Here is a 19,172-nt window from a genome sequence, read left to right as displayed (position 1 = left end):
TGTATTGTCTGATGTATTTGTGGACATCATTACTGTGACTGGATGTAAAACTTCCTGCTTCAAATGCAACCAATAATGTGACACATTGCTAATTTGACATTTTTGTTACTGTTAACAGTGGTCACCCCTCCCCAGCCCCTTTCACACTCCCTGGTCTGGTCTTGGTCTTGGCTCGGTCTTGCCCTGCCTTAGTATTGACCTTGACTTGATCTCAACCCTTCAAAGTCTTGGTCTTGTTTTGGTCTTGATCTTGGTAATGACTTGGTCTCAGTTTAGGTAGTCTTAACAACAGTACTATGTAGCTACAGTAGAACCCCTTTAGGATGCTAAGAACCCTTATTTACCCAATGAACCCATAAAGAGTGAGGTTATCCTAGATTAATCAAATGTTCATCTTATAAGGGTAGCACAAAAGAGAAAAACCAAAGGACCCTTTAGGTGCTAGAATTTTTTTTTTTTACCTTAATAAAATTGGAACTCAGGATCCATATGTTTTTTGGCTCTTCATATGTGGTTCTGAGAAGGTTCTAGTCTAGTTATATCTAGACACCTACAAGTTTTCCTACCAAAAAGGGTTCCAAATAGTACCCTTTTAGGTGGCTAAAAACCCCTGATTATCCAGTGAACCCCTGAAGAAATGTTGTCACACAATTACTGAAACATTCATCCCATAATGGCAAAACAGGTGATTTACCTGTTTAATGGTTTCACCAATGGGGCAAAAATCAAAGTACCTTTTAGTTTTAAGAATGAAAGTAGGCTCCTCCAACGTGATACAAAGTAAAGCTCTCTTGTGGAGAGACTCTAAGGGAGGCTAAGAACCATTAATCATCCAGTTATCTCTAAAAAGATTTGTTTTTTTAAAGAGTGAAGATATCCTAGATTACTGAAATGTTCACACTATAATGGGTTGCCCAATCATTCTATGGATGGTTATTGTTTCTAGCTTCTAAAGGGGTTCTACATTCTGATGTAGGGCTTTACACAAAACCTTTAAGAGTTTCACTAGAGGAATGACACTGTTTATGCTCTTGGGTTACCCAATAGGTGGTTATTGGTTCTAGCTTTCTAAGGTGGGGTTTACATTAGACCGTATCAGCGGATCATCAGATTAACGTTTTTAAAAACGATTAGCATGCACACAGCAATGCCAATACACGATTCGCGTGCACACAGCAACGCCAATACACGGATACGCTAATCACATGACTAATTTGGCACGTAAGTTGAAATGTGTCAGTGCGGCTCAGCGGTTCCTCCTCAGCGGCTGTGCTCCAAATCACTCCGCCCTGAACAGTGAGTGCCCTCTGGAGGGTGCGCACTCCGGCCCTACGCAGCTCACAGAGCGCGCGAGTGAAGCGCACGAGCAGTGATTCGGGACTGAGCCGCTGTGCACAAGTCACTTACCACTTGCAAGTGGAAGGATGGCAAGCCTAAAGACAATCATAACTACACAATGGGCAGTATTTGCATCAGTATTTGCAGTATTTTCATACTTTTATACTCTTTAATGAAAGGTGATACAAGGCGGAAGTCCGCGCCGTTTTTCAGCAGTCGCGTCACATGACCAACGCCAGCGAATCAGGAAGGTGGATGTCACAGTGACGTTGTCGAATGACGACGCCAGCTAGAGCTCAGCACAGCATATCCGCGTATTCTCAATGTTTACACAGCACCAGACCAGACACGATCTGGATTGAATACGTGGACCCTGGCGGATTCCCGTTTCCCGGCGTTTCCAGGCGTTTTAATGTAAACGGACAGTGCATCCGTGAAGAAAACGAGACAGATACGGTCTAATGTAAACTTGGCCTAAAGCATTCTTCTTGGAGTAGTTTCTGAAAACCCTCTGACATTGGGCTTTACAAAAACACTTTAAGGGGACAAGCCAAAGAAGCCTTTAGGGTGCTAGAATGAATGTCAAACTGGAACTAAGGAGCCAGCTGTTTTATTGTGGTACAATCTTAGAAAATTTGTTCTATGGAAAACCATACAAGTTTTTCCTGTCAGAAAGGGTTCCAAGTAAAACACTTTTAGGAAGCTGAGAATCAAAACTTAATTATCCAATGATGCTGTAACCTTCAAATAATCCCTTTTTTCTGGGTCTAGTTCTTCTAGTTTTATGAAATTTCACCTTGTAATGCCAAAACCTGCACCTTACCAGATTGTGGTGTATCCCAGATATCACATGTGATGGTTCTACTGTACTAACTCTTCATTACATCAGAGAATGAGAAGTTCTGTGTATGCTCTTGGGTTCTGCAGTAGTTCTAGCTTTCTAAAGGGGTCCTACAAAGGTTCTTTAAAGCTTTCCACCAGTGTGAAACCAGACAAACCAAAGATCCAGCCAGTTTTAGATTCTTCCAATGTAGTCCACTCTTAGAAAATGCGTCTCTCTAATGCAAGTTCTATATAGAACCCTATAACCTATATCTCCCTCGTAGTTGTCCTAGATTGCTGAAAACTTCATCCTGTAATAGCGGATTTTCTATCGGTCCGTGGTCGCCAGTGTCCTGTTTTACACCGTGGTGTGCTGGGGGGGGGCAGCACATCCAAGAAGGACACATCCAGGCTGGACAAACTGATCAGGCGGGCCGGCTCTCTGGTTGACATGAAGCTGGACTCTCTGGTGATGGTGGCAGAGAAGAGGACTATGGACAAACTACTGAACATCATGGACGATGCCAGTCACCCTCTGCACACCGTCATCAGCAACCAGAGGAGCCTGTTCAGTGACAGAATGCTTCTTCCCAAATGCAGGACGAACAGACTTAAAAACTCCTTAGTCCCTCACGCCATCAGACTGTACAACTCCTCTCTGGGGGGGAGGAGGGGTAACAGGAGGACAGAGGACAGGAAGGAGCAGTAGCCTAGCCTAGCCTGACAAAAAGCAATACTGGACAATGTGCAATATAATGTGCAAAACCTCTCCTGCTGGACATTTTTTTTCTTTTTCTTTCTTCTTTTCCCATATCTTGTTCTTTTTTATATTTGTATATGTAAATAATTTAATTTATCTAGAAGTTTTCTCTATTTTCTATTCTCTGTTCATCCTGTAATGATGCTGCTGGAATTTTAATTTCCCTGAGGGAACCCTCCCAAAGGGATCAATAAATATCTAATCTAATCTAATCTAATCTAATCTAATCTAATCTAATCTAATGGCAGGTGCATTCCATTACTCACGATGGTTCCACCATACCACCTCTTCCCTATATTGGAGAATGAGAAGCACTATATATGCTCTTGTGTACCCAATGGTTCTATGGTGTTTAGCATTACCTTTCATCCAGCTAAGTGCTATGCTGTATAAGTTCTGCGTGCATTCTGTTAAAGTCAGATTGTCAGAAGTTTTCCAAAAGGCTTCCAAAAATGTTTGTGTCGCAGTTTACTGAGTCACCTTTATAATCAGGGCATACACATTCCATCAGCAGATAGTAACTCACTCCCTAGAGAACCGGGGGTCAAATTGAGACTGCACCCTTCTGTCAGCATGATCCATGAAATTGCTCCATTTCCTGCAGGAGATCTGTGTGATGCATCACACACCGCAGGCTTTCACAGCTCCAGGCTATCTAGTACAGAGAGTGCAATATATGCAAAGAAAAACCCAATCCTTCTGTGATGGAATGCTAATTACTAACTAGATTCCTCAAGAATGACTGAAGGTGTAAATCTGTCATCCATCCGTTCATTGGGAGGAATTTCTGCCGCCCTGTGTAGTTCCATTATATATTGTACCCCCCCGCATCCTCTGTCTCAGGCACTTGAAAAGAAAGGGCAGGGATTCAAGTCAGTGTGTTGTATGGTATGTAGGGAGGAAATGCACTGCAATGCAATCTCACAGACGGAATTCTTTGCACTCGAGTATGTCATTATGCAGCACTGAGCTTGAAATGGTGAGTCACTGAAATGGTGAGAGAGCTTTTCAAGTAAGTACAGTACGTATCAGTATTAATTAAGCTGGAGGAAGTTTCCATGGTTCAATTGCTTTTCTTACAGTTTAGCAGCTATGGGTTACAAATTATTAAGAATGTATGAAAACTCCACCCTGAAACATAATCAGTATGTTTATTTTGAAATATCTGACATTTAGCAATAGCGATTCTGGTGCTGGGCGGCACGGTGGTGTAGTGGTTAGCGCTGTCGCCTCACAGCAAGAAGGTCCTGGGTTCGAGCCCCGGGGCTGGCGAGGGCCTTTCTGTGTGGAGTTTGCATGTTCTCCCCGTGTCCGCGTGGGTTTCCTCCGGGTGCTCCTGTTTCCCCCACAGTCCAAAGACATGCAGGTTAGGTTAACTGGTGACTCTAAATTGACCGTAGGTGTGAATGGTTGTCTGTGTCTATGTGTCAGCCCTGTGATGACCTGGCGACTTGTCCAGGGTGTACCCCGCCTTTCGCCCGTAGTCAGCTGGGATAGGCTCCAGCTTGCCTGCGACCCTGTAGAAGGATAAAGCAGCTAGAGATAATGAGATGAGATGAGATTCTGGTGCTAATTTCTTGGTTGGTGCTGGGTTTTTTTTCGCTATTCCTGTAAGAAGTTAGCGGTTGTGTGCCGCACTACAATGCACATTGCTAGTGCAGATTTTAAGCAGTGTTTCTTCTTCTTTTGACTGATCCCATTGGGGTCGCCACAGCAGATCATCATGATCCCTGCATATTTGATTTGGCATCGGTTTTACACCAGATGCCCTTCCTGATGCAACCCTCCCTAATCTAACAGGGCTTGGGACTGGCACTAAGTATACACTGGCTTGTGCAATCCCAGCGGCTGGGTATGTGATCTAACCTGCATGTCTTTGGACTATGGAGGAAACCGGCGCTCCCAGAGGAAACCCACGCAGACACGGGGAGATCATGCAGACTCCACACAGAAAGGCCCCCATTAGCTGTAAGGTTCGAACCCAGAAGCAGTGTTTAATTGTAGAAAAATTTTCAAACTCAAACATGAAGGATAATGGCCAGGTTTCAGTGTTAGCAAGAATTTCTTCCCTTACTCACCATTTTCCAGTGATGTTCAACATCGTATCGTGAGAAATCCAATAAGAAGTAGCATAGACATTGGTGCAAACGTTGGACTCGAGGTTCCAGAATGCAGTACAGCTCTAGATGGCACTGAGATACTCAGCTCAGCAAGAGTAGTTAGCGATTTATGAGAAGACAAGCGCAGTATTGGCATGGAATACTTTGGAAGCTGAGCATACAGACGAAGAGGTGACAGAACAGGACAGACTAAAGGACTAAAGCGCTGCTGCATCACTGTCTTTAGATAGTGATGAAACAAGGACTAACTCACCGTCAGCAATGTTGAAAACCATTAACCAAGAAAAAATATGAAAATACTAAAAATCAGCTGATGTTGATTAGAATGTATTTTTTTATACAATTGAAGATCAATAATACATATTGACATATGCAAGTTATTCAGGGTGGATTTTTCCTCGATCAGTTGCATACAGCAGTATAAAAGCTGCCCAAGTACCCTCCAAGATACTTATTTGTACCCTTTAAATACTGCTAAGGAACACGTATGTACCTTTTTGGCCCTAAAACATACACACAGTTACCTTGAGGTCCAATAATGAGTCCTTGGGGGGTACATTAGTGTAGACTGTACCTTGGGGGACAGATATGGACTCCTATTTTTTTCTTTTTCTGTTTCCGGTTGAGAGTACGCTGTGCGCATTCTGGCTGCCGCTTCTCACTAGAACTTTTTAATTTAATTTCGTTTTATTTTCCCTTTTTTCTTTTTTTGTGTTTGTGTACTTGGATGTTTGTTTTTAGTGTTTTGTTTGAGTGTTTTGTCCACGGGTTGTGTTGTAGCTCCGGACCCAGTTTTGGGTGTCGGTTCCCTCCAGGCCTTGGTTCGCCGTTGGTGATGCCTGTGCTCTTAGCTATGAACTGCAGTGAGCTCGTTGTTGTTTTAACATCATGGTTGTCCAGTGCTCTGTGCGGTGGTGCTTTGGTGCTTGGTGCGGTGTTCCGAGTGATGTTTCTCAGTGGCGTCGTGGTGGCTGTACAGGTGGTTTGGGACATACCAGCGCTCCGTGTGGCGGTGCTTCTGTGCTCGCTTTGTGGATCCATGGCGCAGTGTTCCGAGCGATGTTACCCAGCAGCATCGCGGCGGCTGTGCAGGCGGTATGAGACTTATCTTCGTGCACCTTTTGGTGGGACTGTGGTAGCTACACCACTGGAGTGTCATCCTTACCTTCTTTTGGTGGACTTTTTTTTTTCTCCCTTAATTGTAAAGCGACCTTGGGTAAGAGAGAGGCACTATATAAATTCAACTGATTATTATTACTGTACCCTTATTTCTGACAGTGTAGGTGGTAGATTTGTTATAGTTACATTACATAAGAAGCTTTTTCTTTCATATTACATGACATTACATTACAGCTATTTAGCAGACTCATATAACGTACCCAGAGCAGCTTGGGGAGCAGCTTGGGGATTAGGTGCCTTGCTCAAGGGCACTTCAGCCATTCCTGCTGGTCCAGGGAATCGGACCAGCAACCTTTTGTTCCCAAAGCTGCTTCTCTAACCAGTAGGCCTTGGCCTCCCCTCATACCAACAAAGAAGGTTGATATGAAGGCTAGCACTTAGTTTATTTTGCGTATTTGGAGGAAATTGGAGAATTGTGTAAATTTGATTTTTGAGCAAACAGTATACAAGCTTGCTATACTTTTAAAAGCTGAGGCCAATGCCCTTAACTCAATTTGGTTTAACTAAAATGTTGTTTCCTCAGCTGGCTAGGATGCAACCGGCAATGTGTGCATATGTGTGTGTGAGAGTGTGTGTGAGTGTGCACTGACAGCTTCCTGGAACGGCGGATCGAAAAAAGAGCCCATCTCACATACAGATGTTGGTCATTATTAGTTCATAAATAAGTTATGACCGCATGACGGCGCCAGACATCCCATTCAGCAGCCCCTGCTATCTGCTCGAAAAGACTAACATCTCGGCTGGGTTTAAAGTGTGCACTAGTGAGACTTTTCCCCTCAGGTTTCCTTCAAGCAGGGTTAAGGCACAGTGGGAAATTTACGCAAGACAAGGGAGAGAGTTCAATTGGAGGTCCATGGAGAGAACAGCTGAGTTCATTCAACACCTGGAGACTTGTGGGATTTTGACAAATGAGGTGCACACTCACTCAAGTGCCAGAGATGGACAAGAACGGCAGATTTTTTAGAGGGTACAGCTGAGTTATGAAATTGATGTTTATTGTTCTCTCATGGTTCAAAATTAGGCTTAAATTAGCCGTGTTTCATGCGGTATAATAAACAGAAAGATTCCATTATGGAAGCACATCGGGATATTTCCTGACTATCATTTATCAGTGAAGTTAAACAAAGCATGGTGTGTGTGTGTGTGTGTGTGTGTGTGTGTGTGTGTGAATTTGTAGAAGTATTTGTTTCGATATAAGTTAGCAAAGTAAGACTTTATTTGAAACCTTTCTTTTTTTCACATTGTTAGATGAGACAGACAAGCTTTACTCTTTACCATCCATGTGACTTGTGTAGATTTTTGCATGGGAAGCTTCAAGAAATGTACAAACTCATATATATACACACACACACACACACACACACACACACACACACACACACACACACATTTTGCTTAGCAGGTAATAAATCAGCAGTAATTCACTTTCCCTCGAGCATTCCCATTTTCCGTTCACATGACACCAAATGCATGTACATACAACCATAAACAAAATACAGGAAGGAATAAACCACGTTCTACTGATCTAAAGCACTGAAGACATCCACAGAAGGAAGGGCTTAAAGTGCAAACAGCTGAGTAGTAGAACTTATTTTCCCATACTTTAGCCTCTCTATTCTCAGATGTAAAATTATTTTTCAGAAGCAATGACGTGACCAAGACCAAAAAAAGCCCCACCCTCAACAATATCTCTAAATCCATTTAGAGCTTAGAGTCTGTGTGTCATATGGTGATGACAATGCATAGTTACCTGGTTTGTCTTTTTATTATTATTATTGCGGTATAGTATTCACACATCAGATCCATACAGGATTCTTGTGTGACGATGAGCAAAAAAAGGCAATAATCCACACGACTGGACCACACTTAATTTAGCACTGAGATGGTGCATCAGACTTAATCCGAAGTCACAGTTCGGAGGTCAGTAGGGAGCGAACAGAACTGGCGCATGGCTGGTCCTAATAGGCCCAGGTGCAGGGCGAAGAAGTGTTGTGGGCAGAGATTGAGTCTGGAAAAGGGACGGGTTATGGCTGGCGCGAATTGGAAAGGTGGCGGCTGCTGCTGCGGCGGCAATGGCTGCCAAGTGAGAGGGCACTATTGTGGCAGTCAGCGGCTGGCCCATGTCCTTACTCAGAGGCAGCTTCACTGGCTGGGTAGAGAGACAGAGATGGAGAGAAAGTGTCAGAAAATATACAGTAATTACATTTAAGCCATTCTTACTTGTTTTGATTTCAAAAGAAGGCAAAAGTCTGGAGAAAAAAAGAAACTAAAATGGCCCTAGAATTGACCCTTGTGGCACACCGTCAAGATCAAGTTCCTTTATTAACCAGTATGGCTAAATCTTTTCAAGGGAATGTAGCTAATACATGGTGAAAAAGTCTTCCAAGGTGACATCATAGTCTAATTTGTATATTCAGGGAATTGTCATGTTTGGTTATCAAAACGTATTACATGAAGGATGATCTTAGGAAGAAACTTGGAACAGAACAAAGTTTCATTGGAATAGAAAAAACATAACATTTCTAATAGAAAGAATTCATCTTTGGTTATGACTCCACAAACTGTTTACATATTTACAAAATGCTTAAATTTCTATCAAGAATGCAAAGTTAAATAGACCCAAAGGACAGTTACAGATGGAATAGCTGACTTTTATGATGATTAAAATATCACCAAGAATAGCAGAACAAAGACTTGGGTGCGTGGGACAAACAATGGTGATCAGTGACTGGTTCTTGGGAAAAATGGTGCTGACTCACTGGTCTTTAGCAATGATGTTGATCAGTGATTGGTTGATGAGAAAAATGTTGATCAGTGACTGGTCGTTGAGAATGATGGTGATCAGTGATTGGACATTGGGAAGAAGGGTGATCAAAGATTGGTCTATTTTAATCAGTGATTGGGAATGATGGTGATCAGTGATTGATCATTGACAAACAATGGTAATTAGTGATTGGTTGTTAGGAATAATGGTGATCAGTGATTGGAGATTGGGAACAATAGTGATCAGTGATTGTTGAGTGGGAAAAATTTTAATCAGTGGTTGGGAATGATGGTGATCAGTGATTGGTCACTGGGAAACAATGGTAATTAGTGATTGGTCATTGGGAAACAATGATAGTGATTGGTCGTTGAGAAACAATGGTAATTAGTGACTATTGATTAGGAAGCAATGGTAATTCGTGGTTGGTAATTGGGAATAACAGTAATCAGTGATTGGCCATTGGAAAACAATGGTAATTCATGATTGTTCATAAGGAAACAATGGTAATTAGTGATTGGTCATTGGGAAACAATGGTAATCACTGATTGGTCATTGGGAATAACAGTAATCAGTGATTGGCCATTAGAAAACAATGGTAATTCATGATTGTTCATAAGGAAACAATGGTAATTAAAGCCGCAAGCGGCCTCGACGGGCCCTCGCGCCAGCGGCCAAGGGGGGCGGGGGCATGCGTCCCCGCGAAAGACCTTCCACAGCTTCTTCGGCAAGAGACATTACCCCCACAATGGCGACAAAGCACAGAATTGGACACATGGCAACAATAGGGTCGCGCACTGAACGGTGCTCGGGGGGCGCTATAGAGGCCCTGAGGCCCGCCTGGATCTGGGCTTCTGGTTCTCAGTAGCGGTGGCAGTCTAAGAAAAAGGAGCCAGATTTCGTGCGTTGTCGACCATGGCAAGCGCCCCAATAAGGGTCTTGTAAAGAGTTTGCTTGCCAAGTTTGACAAATCGGAAGCTGCAATATCATTTTTGCCATAAACAGCACCCCCAGGGGCGAAAGTGCACAAAATCTGGCGTATATGTCAGGTGAGCTATGAAGAGTTTGCGTATGAAGTTTGATGACAATTGAGTAAATAGAAGATGAGATATAGATTTTTGAAGAATAAATTTTTTGGTTTTTCCCATGTCAGTAGGTGGCGCTATGCTGTACATGAGCGATTATGAGTTGGAAAAATAAGTGTCTACAACAGCAACGTACTATCACAAGGTAGTGGTGTGAAGGAAAAGCATTATGGAATTATTTACCAAAAACCCGCTTTGGAGCAATTGCGTCGGCCAAAAACAGCGCCCCCCATGGACGAAAATTCCCAAAATGTGGTATACATGACATGGGAGGTAGCAAGAGGGTGGCCGTGAAGTTTGACCAAATTTGAGGAAAGATTGGATTTTTTGCCCAAAAAGAGCGCCCCCAGTGGCGAAAGTGCACAAAATTTGGCGTAAATGTCAGGTGAGCTATGAAGAGTTTGCGTATGAAGTTTGATGACAATTGAGTAAATAGAAGAGGAGATATAGATTTTTGAAGAATAAATTTTTTGGTTTTTCCCATGTCAGTAGGTGGCGCTATGCTGTACATGAGCGATAATGAGTTGTAAAAATAAGTGTCTACAACAGCAACATACTGTCACAAGGTATTGGTGTGAAGGAAAAGCATTATGGAATTATTAACCAAAAACCCGTTTTGGAGCAATTGCGTCGGCCAAAAACAGCGCCCCCCATGGACGAAAATTCCCAAAATGTGGTATACATGACATGGGAGGGAGAAAGAGGGTGGCCGTGAAGTTTGACCAAATTTGAGGAAAGATTGGATTTTTTGCCCAAAAATAGCGCCCCCAGTGGCGAAATATCACAGAAATTGGGTAACATGTCAGAAGCCCAATGTGTGATTTGCCTGTGAAGTATGAGCAGTTTTGAGTAATCAGAAGATTTGTTATGAATTTTTAAGCATGTAAAATTTTGAATCGAAAATTGATCGACGTATAACTTCTGAACGGTTTATCCTACGTGAAACGTATTTAGTAACTTTTGTCAGCCATGTCTGTAGATGATGTGTATCAATTTTGGTGACATTCCTATGAACGGTCTAGGAGGAGTTGCGCCTTCTTCGTGGCCATGCATTTCGCACAAAAGTGAAATTACCTCACTTCCTGTTGGGCGTGGCTAATGCATTGGCATTACATTTTTGACCGGCTTAGTGAGATACATATGCGTACCAAATGGCATGCCACTACTACAAACTACATGGCACCCAGGCACCTTAATGCGGGAGGCCAAAATCACAACGACTTAGGGGGCGCTATAGAGGCCCGGAGCCCCGGCCAAGTTTGGGCTTCTGGTTCTGAGTAGCGGTGGCAATTCTCGGAACTGGTGCCAAATTTCGTGCGTTTTCGCCCATGGCAAGCGCCCCGAAAATGGCCCAACAGCAGAGAAAAATAAAGAAGAAGAAGAAGACGGAAGAAGAAGAAGAAGAAGACGGAAGAAGAATAATAATAGTGAACTCTTACAAGAACAATAGGGCCTTCGCCCATAGGGCTCGGGCCCTAATTAGTGATTGGTCATTAGGAAACAATAGTAATGAGTGATTGGTCATTGGGAGACAATGGTAATCACTGATTGGTCATTGGGAATAACAGTAATCAGTGATTGGTCATTGGGAAACAATAGTAATTAGTGATTATTCATAAGGAAACAATGTTAATTAGTGATTGCTCATTGGGAAACAATGATAATCAGTGATTGATTAGGAAACAGTGGTAATCAGTGATTGGTCATTGGGAATAACAGTAATCAATGATTGGTCATTGGGAAGCAATGGTAATTAGTGATTAGAAGTTAAGGATAATGGTGATCAGTCATTGGACGTTGGGAACAATAGTGATCAGTGATTGGTCATTAGGAAGCAATGGCAATTAATGATTGGTCATTGGGAAATAATGGTAATTAGTGATTGTTCATTGGGAAACAATGGTAATTAGTGATTGTTCATTGGGAAACAATGGTAATTAGTGATTGTTCATTGGGAACCAGTGGTAATTAGTGATTGGTGATTAGGAAACAATAGTGATCAGTGATTGGTCATTGGGAACATCAGCTCATGTAAGTGCAACTCAGTCAGGCTTTACACACAGGTGGTGAATCGACTGACCCGTCTTTCTCAACTCATTTAACCAGCATCTGTGATGTAAGCTTGAGAGTCATATTGAATGCAGCTTGTGTGCTGAAAAAGTTGAAGGGGTCGCCGAATCTAGCAACAAAGTCACTAAGTTGGCAGTACTAACTTTAACATGCTCTATTTTTTTTTGTTTAAATAAGAAATATTAAAGGTTCAAATACTATATCAAAGGCCATATTCACTAAGAAAAGCAATAATCCTAAGGCATGTTGTGACCATTTGCGCTGGGGAACCAAAGTAGAACATTCATCTAAATAAACACAGGTGCATCTCACCTAATAAACATATGGTCAGTGAAACATTAAACCAGTTTATTAACCTAAGTACTGTTTTGTCTTCCTGTCAGCAAATAAACAGACACATCCATTTATTATTACCACAATGTTTGTTATTTGGAGTTTTTGGATCTCTTCTTCTGGTGGGATTAAGTGAAGCCCGAGTCCATTTGGAAACTATGCTGAAAAAATCCATAGTTAATTTCATTATGTGCATCCCGGTCATTTGGGAACTGTATGCTTCCTAAACTCAGTGCAGAAATACAGTCAGTGTGGCAGAGAGTTAGCAGCTGAGAACACAGTACACTGGAAACAACCTGAGGCTTGCAATTGATGGCCAAGCGTTCCTTTTGGTTTGCGGCTCCAGCTCATGTTTAATTTCTTCCAATAAATTTATATTAATGAGACTTGGCAGGCAATATGTTGGCAAAACAGTTTCATCGGTTATTAAATATAACTTACGGCTGTTTGAAAAGTCTGTCTCTTGCAGCTAGCAATGATTTAGCCATGCGTTTGCCAAAAATAACAAAATCTCGTAACAGTCACTATCTTTAATCAGCGTAGACAAATCAGAACACTCAATTCATTACAATAATCTCCACTCAGTATTTTCCAAAAGAAAATGGCACTTGCCAAATGAAAGATACACAAATTAAAAGAAAATCCAGCATAAAGTGTGCTAGTAAGGTGTTAGGCCATCACAAACCACTAGAACAGCTGTGCCTTGGCATCGATTCGACAAGTCTCTGGGAATGTACAGAAATGGAGCACACGTTTTCCAAAAGATATTCCTTTAGTTGGTGTTTTGATGGTGATGGGAGAGAATGTGTCTGACACTTTGCTCCAAAATCTCCCTTTGGTGTTCAATAGGGCTGAGGTCCTGTCACTGTGAAGGCCATAGCATATAATTTACATCATTTTAATCCTCAGTGAGCCCTCAGGCCTTGTAGATGGGGACAGAAGGATAGAAATGCCAATAAAATTCCTTTAGCATGACAGAGCTCCCATTTTCCATTAATGTCTCACCCATTTGTGAGTTAAATGAGCTAAATCTGCTCAATAGTGACCACAATTTTGGTCTTATGACTGGCGCCAAAACCTTTGTGCCTGTTAATAGTTAATAGTGTCACCTTTCAAGACAAAAAGTGACATAAAAGTGTAATATCTCTGTTGAGCTCTTACTGTGTTTCCTATTTGCTGTTTGGTCTGTCCTTTTGGAGTCTTGGTGTAGGGGCTGTACTTGGGCTTGGCTGGTTTTCCTGCTGCTCTGTCTTTATGGCGTCGGCTGCTGATGTGCTGAAAGAAGAGATATTCATGCTTAACGGGTTACAAGTTTCAACCTTCTAATCTGAACAGATACACTCACGCATCCACCTGCTGTTTTATGCAGTTCTCTAATCAGCCAATCCCTTGACAGCAGTATGATGCATAAAAATGTGCAGATACAAATCAAGCGCGTCAGTTAATGTTCACAATGTTCAAACATTCGGATAGGAAAAAATTGTGATCTCACAGTGAAGTGTGACTTTCTTTCACTGTGGCATGGGTGTTGGTTTGATCCAGATGAGTATTTTTGGTTTGAGTATTTCAGAAACTGCTGATCTCCTGGGGTTTTCACACACAAAAAAACAGTCTCTAGAGTTTACGCAGATAGAATGGTGTGAAAAACAAAAAACAAACATCGAATGAGCGAGTGACAGTTCTGTGGGTGGAAACAAACTCCTCGTTGATAAGAGAGGGAGGTCAGAGGAAAATGGCCAGATTGGTTTGAGCTTTTTTGCCAGGAAGGATATAGTAACTCATAGCAACTCTCTACAACTGTGCTGAGCAGAAAAGCATCTCAGCATGCAACAGCAGAAGATCATATTGGGTTCCACTCCTGCAGCCAAGAAAAAGAATCTTAGAATCAAGAACAAGTTCCTGTTAAAGTGGCCGGTGAATGTATAATACAATGTTAGTCTGTACTCGAGTTGAGGGGGTCATCCCCCCTGGAATAAAAAATGGCCAAAATCATCCCCCCTCTAAAACGGGCATCCCCCCTCCCTTCCCTTGAGCAATTTTATCAATAAATGTGGACATTACTTCTATTTAACATTAGAACTAGAAATGCCATTCCACGTAGCTTTGCTGAAACTGAGCATACAATAAGCTACCGCGAGAGAGGGCACGCGCAAGCGAAGCATTTGAGGAGGTGACATTCAGTTGGGGTTCCGTTATTTTTTATTTCATTCGGCGTCAGTGACAGCAGCGGATTGCAGCATCATGGCCAAGCGGAGTGGACAGCAAGACCTAAGTAAGTTCGGATTTAAGATCGCAAGAAAAAACATTTCAGGAGGTAAGTCAAGAGTTACGAATATCAGCCACACTTTCTGTGAGCCCGCTATCATGCTGTAAAGTTACCGATATGGAGCCTAATTTGTGGGCGGCGGATAACAACACAGCTATCATAATGAATGTTAGTTTGGAGTCTAGCCAGCTATCGATAGCTTACTCAGGTTCATGTTAGCTTTGATTTCTTGTATAAGGCCATTAATTTAATCAGCCTGGATGTTCGTTTGTTATTCTTCAGGCAGCAAAAAGTGTTATTCAAGACAGGAAGGCTAAAATAAACGACACTAGCAGTTTTGAAGGCTTCATTGCCTCATTAGAGAGCCGGTCACAACATGTAAGGCAGAGCAGGATTGGTGTAGGACTCGACAAAGTGTCTGCTAAAATGCAGCTTTCTTTTTCTTTGTCATAGGCTCTTCTTCTGTCTCCTCAATGGGCCTTTTCCCCTTTCCAAAGAAACTTTCCAAAGATGCCTGCTTTTAACTCATTTTGCTAGCTTGTATCCAGTATGTATCAAAGTGCTGGTATGTATCGAAGCAAAGTATCAAAGTATCCAAGGCAGCTCCTTGGTAACCGTCAACGTTAAGGTGTCACGTGACCTAGATAACAGCGGGAATCAACGTTACAGAAAGAATCCGGTCATTTTTCAAAGCTCAAATCCTCATTCAGATCTCATCTCATCTCATTATCTGTAGCCGCTTTATCCTGTTCTACAGGGTCGCAGGCAAGCTGGAGCCTATCCCAGCTGACTACGGGCGAAAGGCGGGGTACACCCTGGACAAGTCGCCAGGTCATCACAGGGCTGACACATAGACACAGACAACCATTCACACTCACATTCACACCTACGGTCAATTTAGAGTCACCAGTTAACCTAACCTGCATGTCTTTGGACTGTGGGGGAAACCGGAGCACCCGGAGGAAACCCACGCGGACACGGGGAGAACATGCAAACTCCGCACAGAAAGGCCCTCGCCGGCCCCGGGGCTCGAACCCGGACCTTCTTGCTGTGAGGCGACAGCGCTAACCACTACACCACCGTGCTGCCCACATTATAATTATATTTAATTAAATTATCTTATCCACTGCTCTTTATTCCAGATGACAGTCAGCAGCAACTGCAACACAGTGCGACAGGAGCTGGAGGACCCGGAGTGTGAGACAATACAGGAGCAGGAGCAAGCAGGAGAACCAACAGCTGAAGAGCTGAAGATTTACAATTTACTGTTGCTTGTTTTAGCTTATTGGTTCCCTACCTACCTTTGTATTTAACTCAATGTTCCCAATGTTCAGCTTTGAATAAAAATTCTATTGACTTGATATGAAAAGATTCAGTTGTTCATTTGCATTGCCTGCTGAGGTTTTAATAAATTATTTACCAAACGATTTAAAAGGAGCCTACCATGACTATGAAGTTACACTTCAAATTTGTCATCTGCATTTCACCCTAATATGGAGAATGTGGTAGGTATGTCAGCCAGGAGACTGACTAAATATGACGCATGACATCCACACTGTGCATGTTTTACAGTAAAATACCAGTGTATTATGTTTTTTACAACAATAAAAAGGGTACACAGTGTGTACTACACACTTTATCAGCACAAAATACTGTATGTCTGGTAAATGAACAAGGTCCACAGACCTACGTTGTGTGCAAACCCTCCAAAAAGCAAACCAGTTTCCCACCGACAGACCGACCGATGGGTCGACACGAGACTAAAAATTTCACCATCCCCCCTGGTTTGATTTTACAACTCGACCAGTGATGTTAGTCAATCAGTAATGGTTTCCATGTGTGACATTTGCACTGGAGCTACCATCTTATCTCTGCTCCGAAAGGATTGCCACCTTATCGTGGTGAGGCAGCTTGTGTGTCCCTATGACCTTGAGAGCTATGTCGGCTGGAGACTCCTGGTAGGACCACCCATGCCGAACAGGTTGAAGGGTAGGGTCCAAAAAGCGATCCCCTGGTCCTCCAGGTCGGGGGTTGGGCATAGGGCCAACATTTCCACACCGTAAAAAACCCTCTTGCTATGGAAACTACGACAATGAGGGCAAGTCAAATAATATCTCCAGGTACCAGAGTGGACTTGAGTCCAACTTAGACCGCACAGAATGGCGTTGACGTGTCATGGCCTTATTTTCCACTCGGGAAGAACAGGATAAGTAAGTAAGTATCATCTTATCTAATGTAGCTAAGTAACCTGGAACCAGGAACCTGTGACAAGCAGATTTCAGATAAATATTTTTTCACTCCTTCAATATGCGATGTTTAAACATAGTACACTTCATGGTGGGCGGCACGGTGATGTAGTGGTTAGCGCTGTCGCCTCACAGCAAGAAGGTCCTGGGTTCGAGCCCCGTGGCCGGCGAGGGCCTTTCTGTGTGGAGTTTGCATGTTCTCCCTGTGTCCGCATGGGTTTCCTCCGGGTGCTCCGGTTTCCCCCACAGTCCAAAGACATGCAGGTTAGGTTAACTGGTGACTCTAAATTGAGCGTAGGTGTGAATGTGAGTGTGAATGGTTGTCTGTGTCTATGTGTCAGCCCTGCGATGACCTGGCGACTTGTCCAGGGTGTACCCCGCCTTTCGCCCGTAGTCAGCTGGGATAGGCTCCAGCTTGCCTGTGACCCTGTAGAACAGGATAAAGCGGCTAGAGATAATGAGATGAGATGAGACACTTCATGGTGCTATGGCACACGTTGACACGACAACAACAGTCCAATGCGCTACAATAAGCTAAAACTAATAATAAATATGCTGTTACTAAACAAAGAAAAACAAGAATTGATCTGGTGAAGTTTTCTGTAAGGAGATATTTAACAGTTATAGAAGGAGTCAGGGCTCAGTGTTCGGGCTTTGTAACAATCATCAACGTTTTGTTGTTTTTTGTCCTTTTAATTTCAAGAGAAAGGGGAAGCCTTTGATGTGGAAGCCATGACCTAATGATTAGAGAAGCAGCTTTGGGAACAAAAGGTTGCCGGTTCGATTCTCTAGACCAGCAGGAATGGCTGAAGCGCCTTTGGGCAACGCACCTAACCCCCAACTGCTCCCCAGGCTGCTCTGGGTATGTTGTACATCACTCTGGAGAATTGCGTCTGCTAAATACCATTAATGTAATAAGAGAAAGAAAAAACGAGGCTGCTGAGGAAACATCTGGCTACAGCGTACTGTGTCTGATAACAGTTTTGCAGATATTAAATATAACTATAACTGGTTAAAAAGTATGACATTTATTAATAAATTACTTCAAGATGTGCTGTTACAGAAAACTGAATCAATTTTTGGGTTGTAACAGTAATTCGGCTTCACACCACCCTACTGCTGATTTTTTTTCCCTATAACAGCAAGCCTACAAATGTTTCATTGTTTACTTATCATTCCATCCAGGGTGGTCTCAGACTTCAAATTTGTAAATATTCCTGCTGTTTCAGGAAATCACTAAATCGTTAGCTTATGTATCTTACTGTACCAAAGGTGTTTGAAACAATTAGTTAGCTACAATGGACATATAGCACCTGTTCAAATCTTGCTCTGGGTTACTGATCAGAAGGTCAGGGGTTCAAGCTCCTGCTCTACCAAGCTGCCACTGTTGGACCCTTGAGCAAGGCCCTTAACCTCTTCTCTGCTCTCGGGGTGATGTATCATGGCTTACCATGTTCTCTGATGGCAACTTCATACCCAGCTGGGATATTTGAAGAAAAGAGTTTTGCTATACTGTAATATACAACCCCAATTCCATAAATTTGGGACACTGTGTTAAACATAATTAAAAAACAGAATAGGATGATTTGCAAATCATGGAAGCCCTATATTTAATTGAAAATAGTACAAAGACAACATATCAAATGTTGCAGCTAAGAAATGTTATTGATTTTTGAAAAATATATGCTCATATTGAATTTGATGTCAGCAACACGTTTCAAAAAAGTTGCATCACCTCTATTTTTAACAACACTCTGTAAACGTTTTGGAACTGAGGAGACCAATTGCTGTAGTTCTGAAAGTGAAATATTGTCCCATTCTTGCCTGATATACAGTTCAGTTGCTCAACAGCTCGGGGTCTCCTTTGTCATATTTTGCGTTTCATAATGCGCCAAATGTTTTAAATGGGAGACAGATCTGAACTGCAGGCAGGCCAGTTTAGCACCTGGACTCTTACTATGGAGCTATGGAGTTTTAATATGCACAGAAAGCGGTTTGGCATTGTCTTGCTGAAAGAAGGAAGGCCTTCCCTGAAAAATATTTTGCCTGGATGGTAGCATATTGCTCTGAAACGTGTATATATCATTCAGCATTAATGATGCCTTCCCAGATGTACAAGCTACCCATGCCATGTGCACTAACGCACCCTCATACCATCACAGATGCTGGCTTTTGAACTGTGCACTGATAAC

General features: G+C 42.5%; 1 protein-coding gene across 3 annotated transcripts in view; it reads right to left on the bottom strand.

The window, feature by feature from the left end:
* Positions 1–7,417: 7,417 nt before the first annotated feature.
* Positions 7,418–19,172, bottom strand: part of znf385d (zinc finger protein 385D) — a 222,923-nt gene continuing 211,168 nt past the window's right edge. For all 3 annotated transcript variants that reach the window (XM_060900350.1, XM_060900352.1, XM_060900351.1), the window contains 2 exons: positions 13,630–13,743; positions 7,418–8,368 (listed from right to left, as the gene is read on the bottom strand). In XM_060900350.1, coding sequence (XP_060756333.1) covers positions 8,141–8,368; positions 13,630–13,743 — 342 coding nt within the window. In that variant the 3' untranslated portion in view covers positions 7,418–8,140. The remainder of the gene's footprint in view (positions 8,369–13,629; positions 13,744–19,172) is intronic.

This window comes from Neoarius graeffei, chromosome 19 (assembly GCF_027579695.1).
Source record: "Neoarius graeffei isolate fNeoGra1 chromosome 19, fNeoGra1.pri, whole genome shotgun sequence".
Taxonomy (NCBI): Eukaryota; Metazoa; Chordata; class Actinopteri; order Siluriformes; family Ariidae; genus Neoarius; species Neoarius graeffei.
This window is presented reverse-complemented; position numbering and strand designations above follow the sequence as displayed.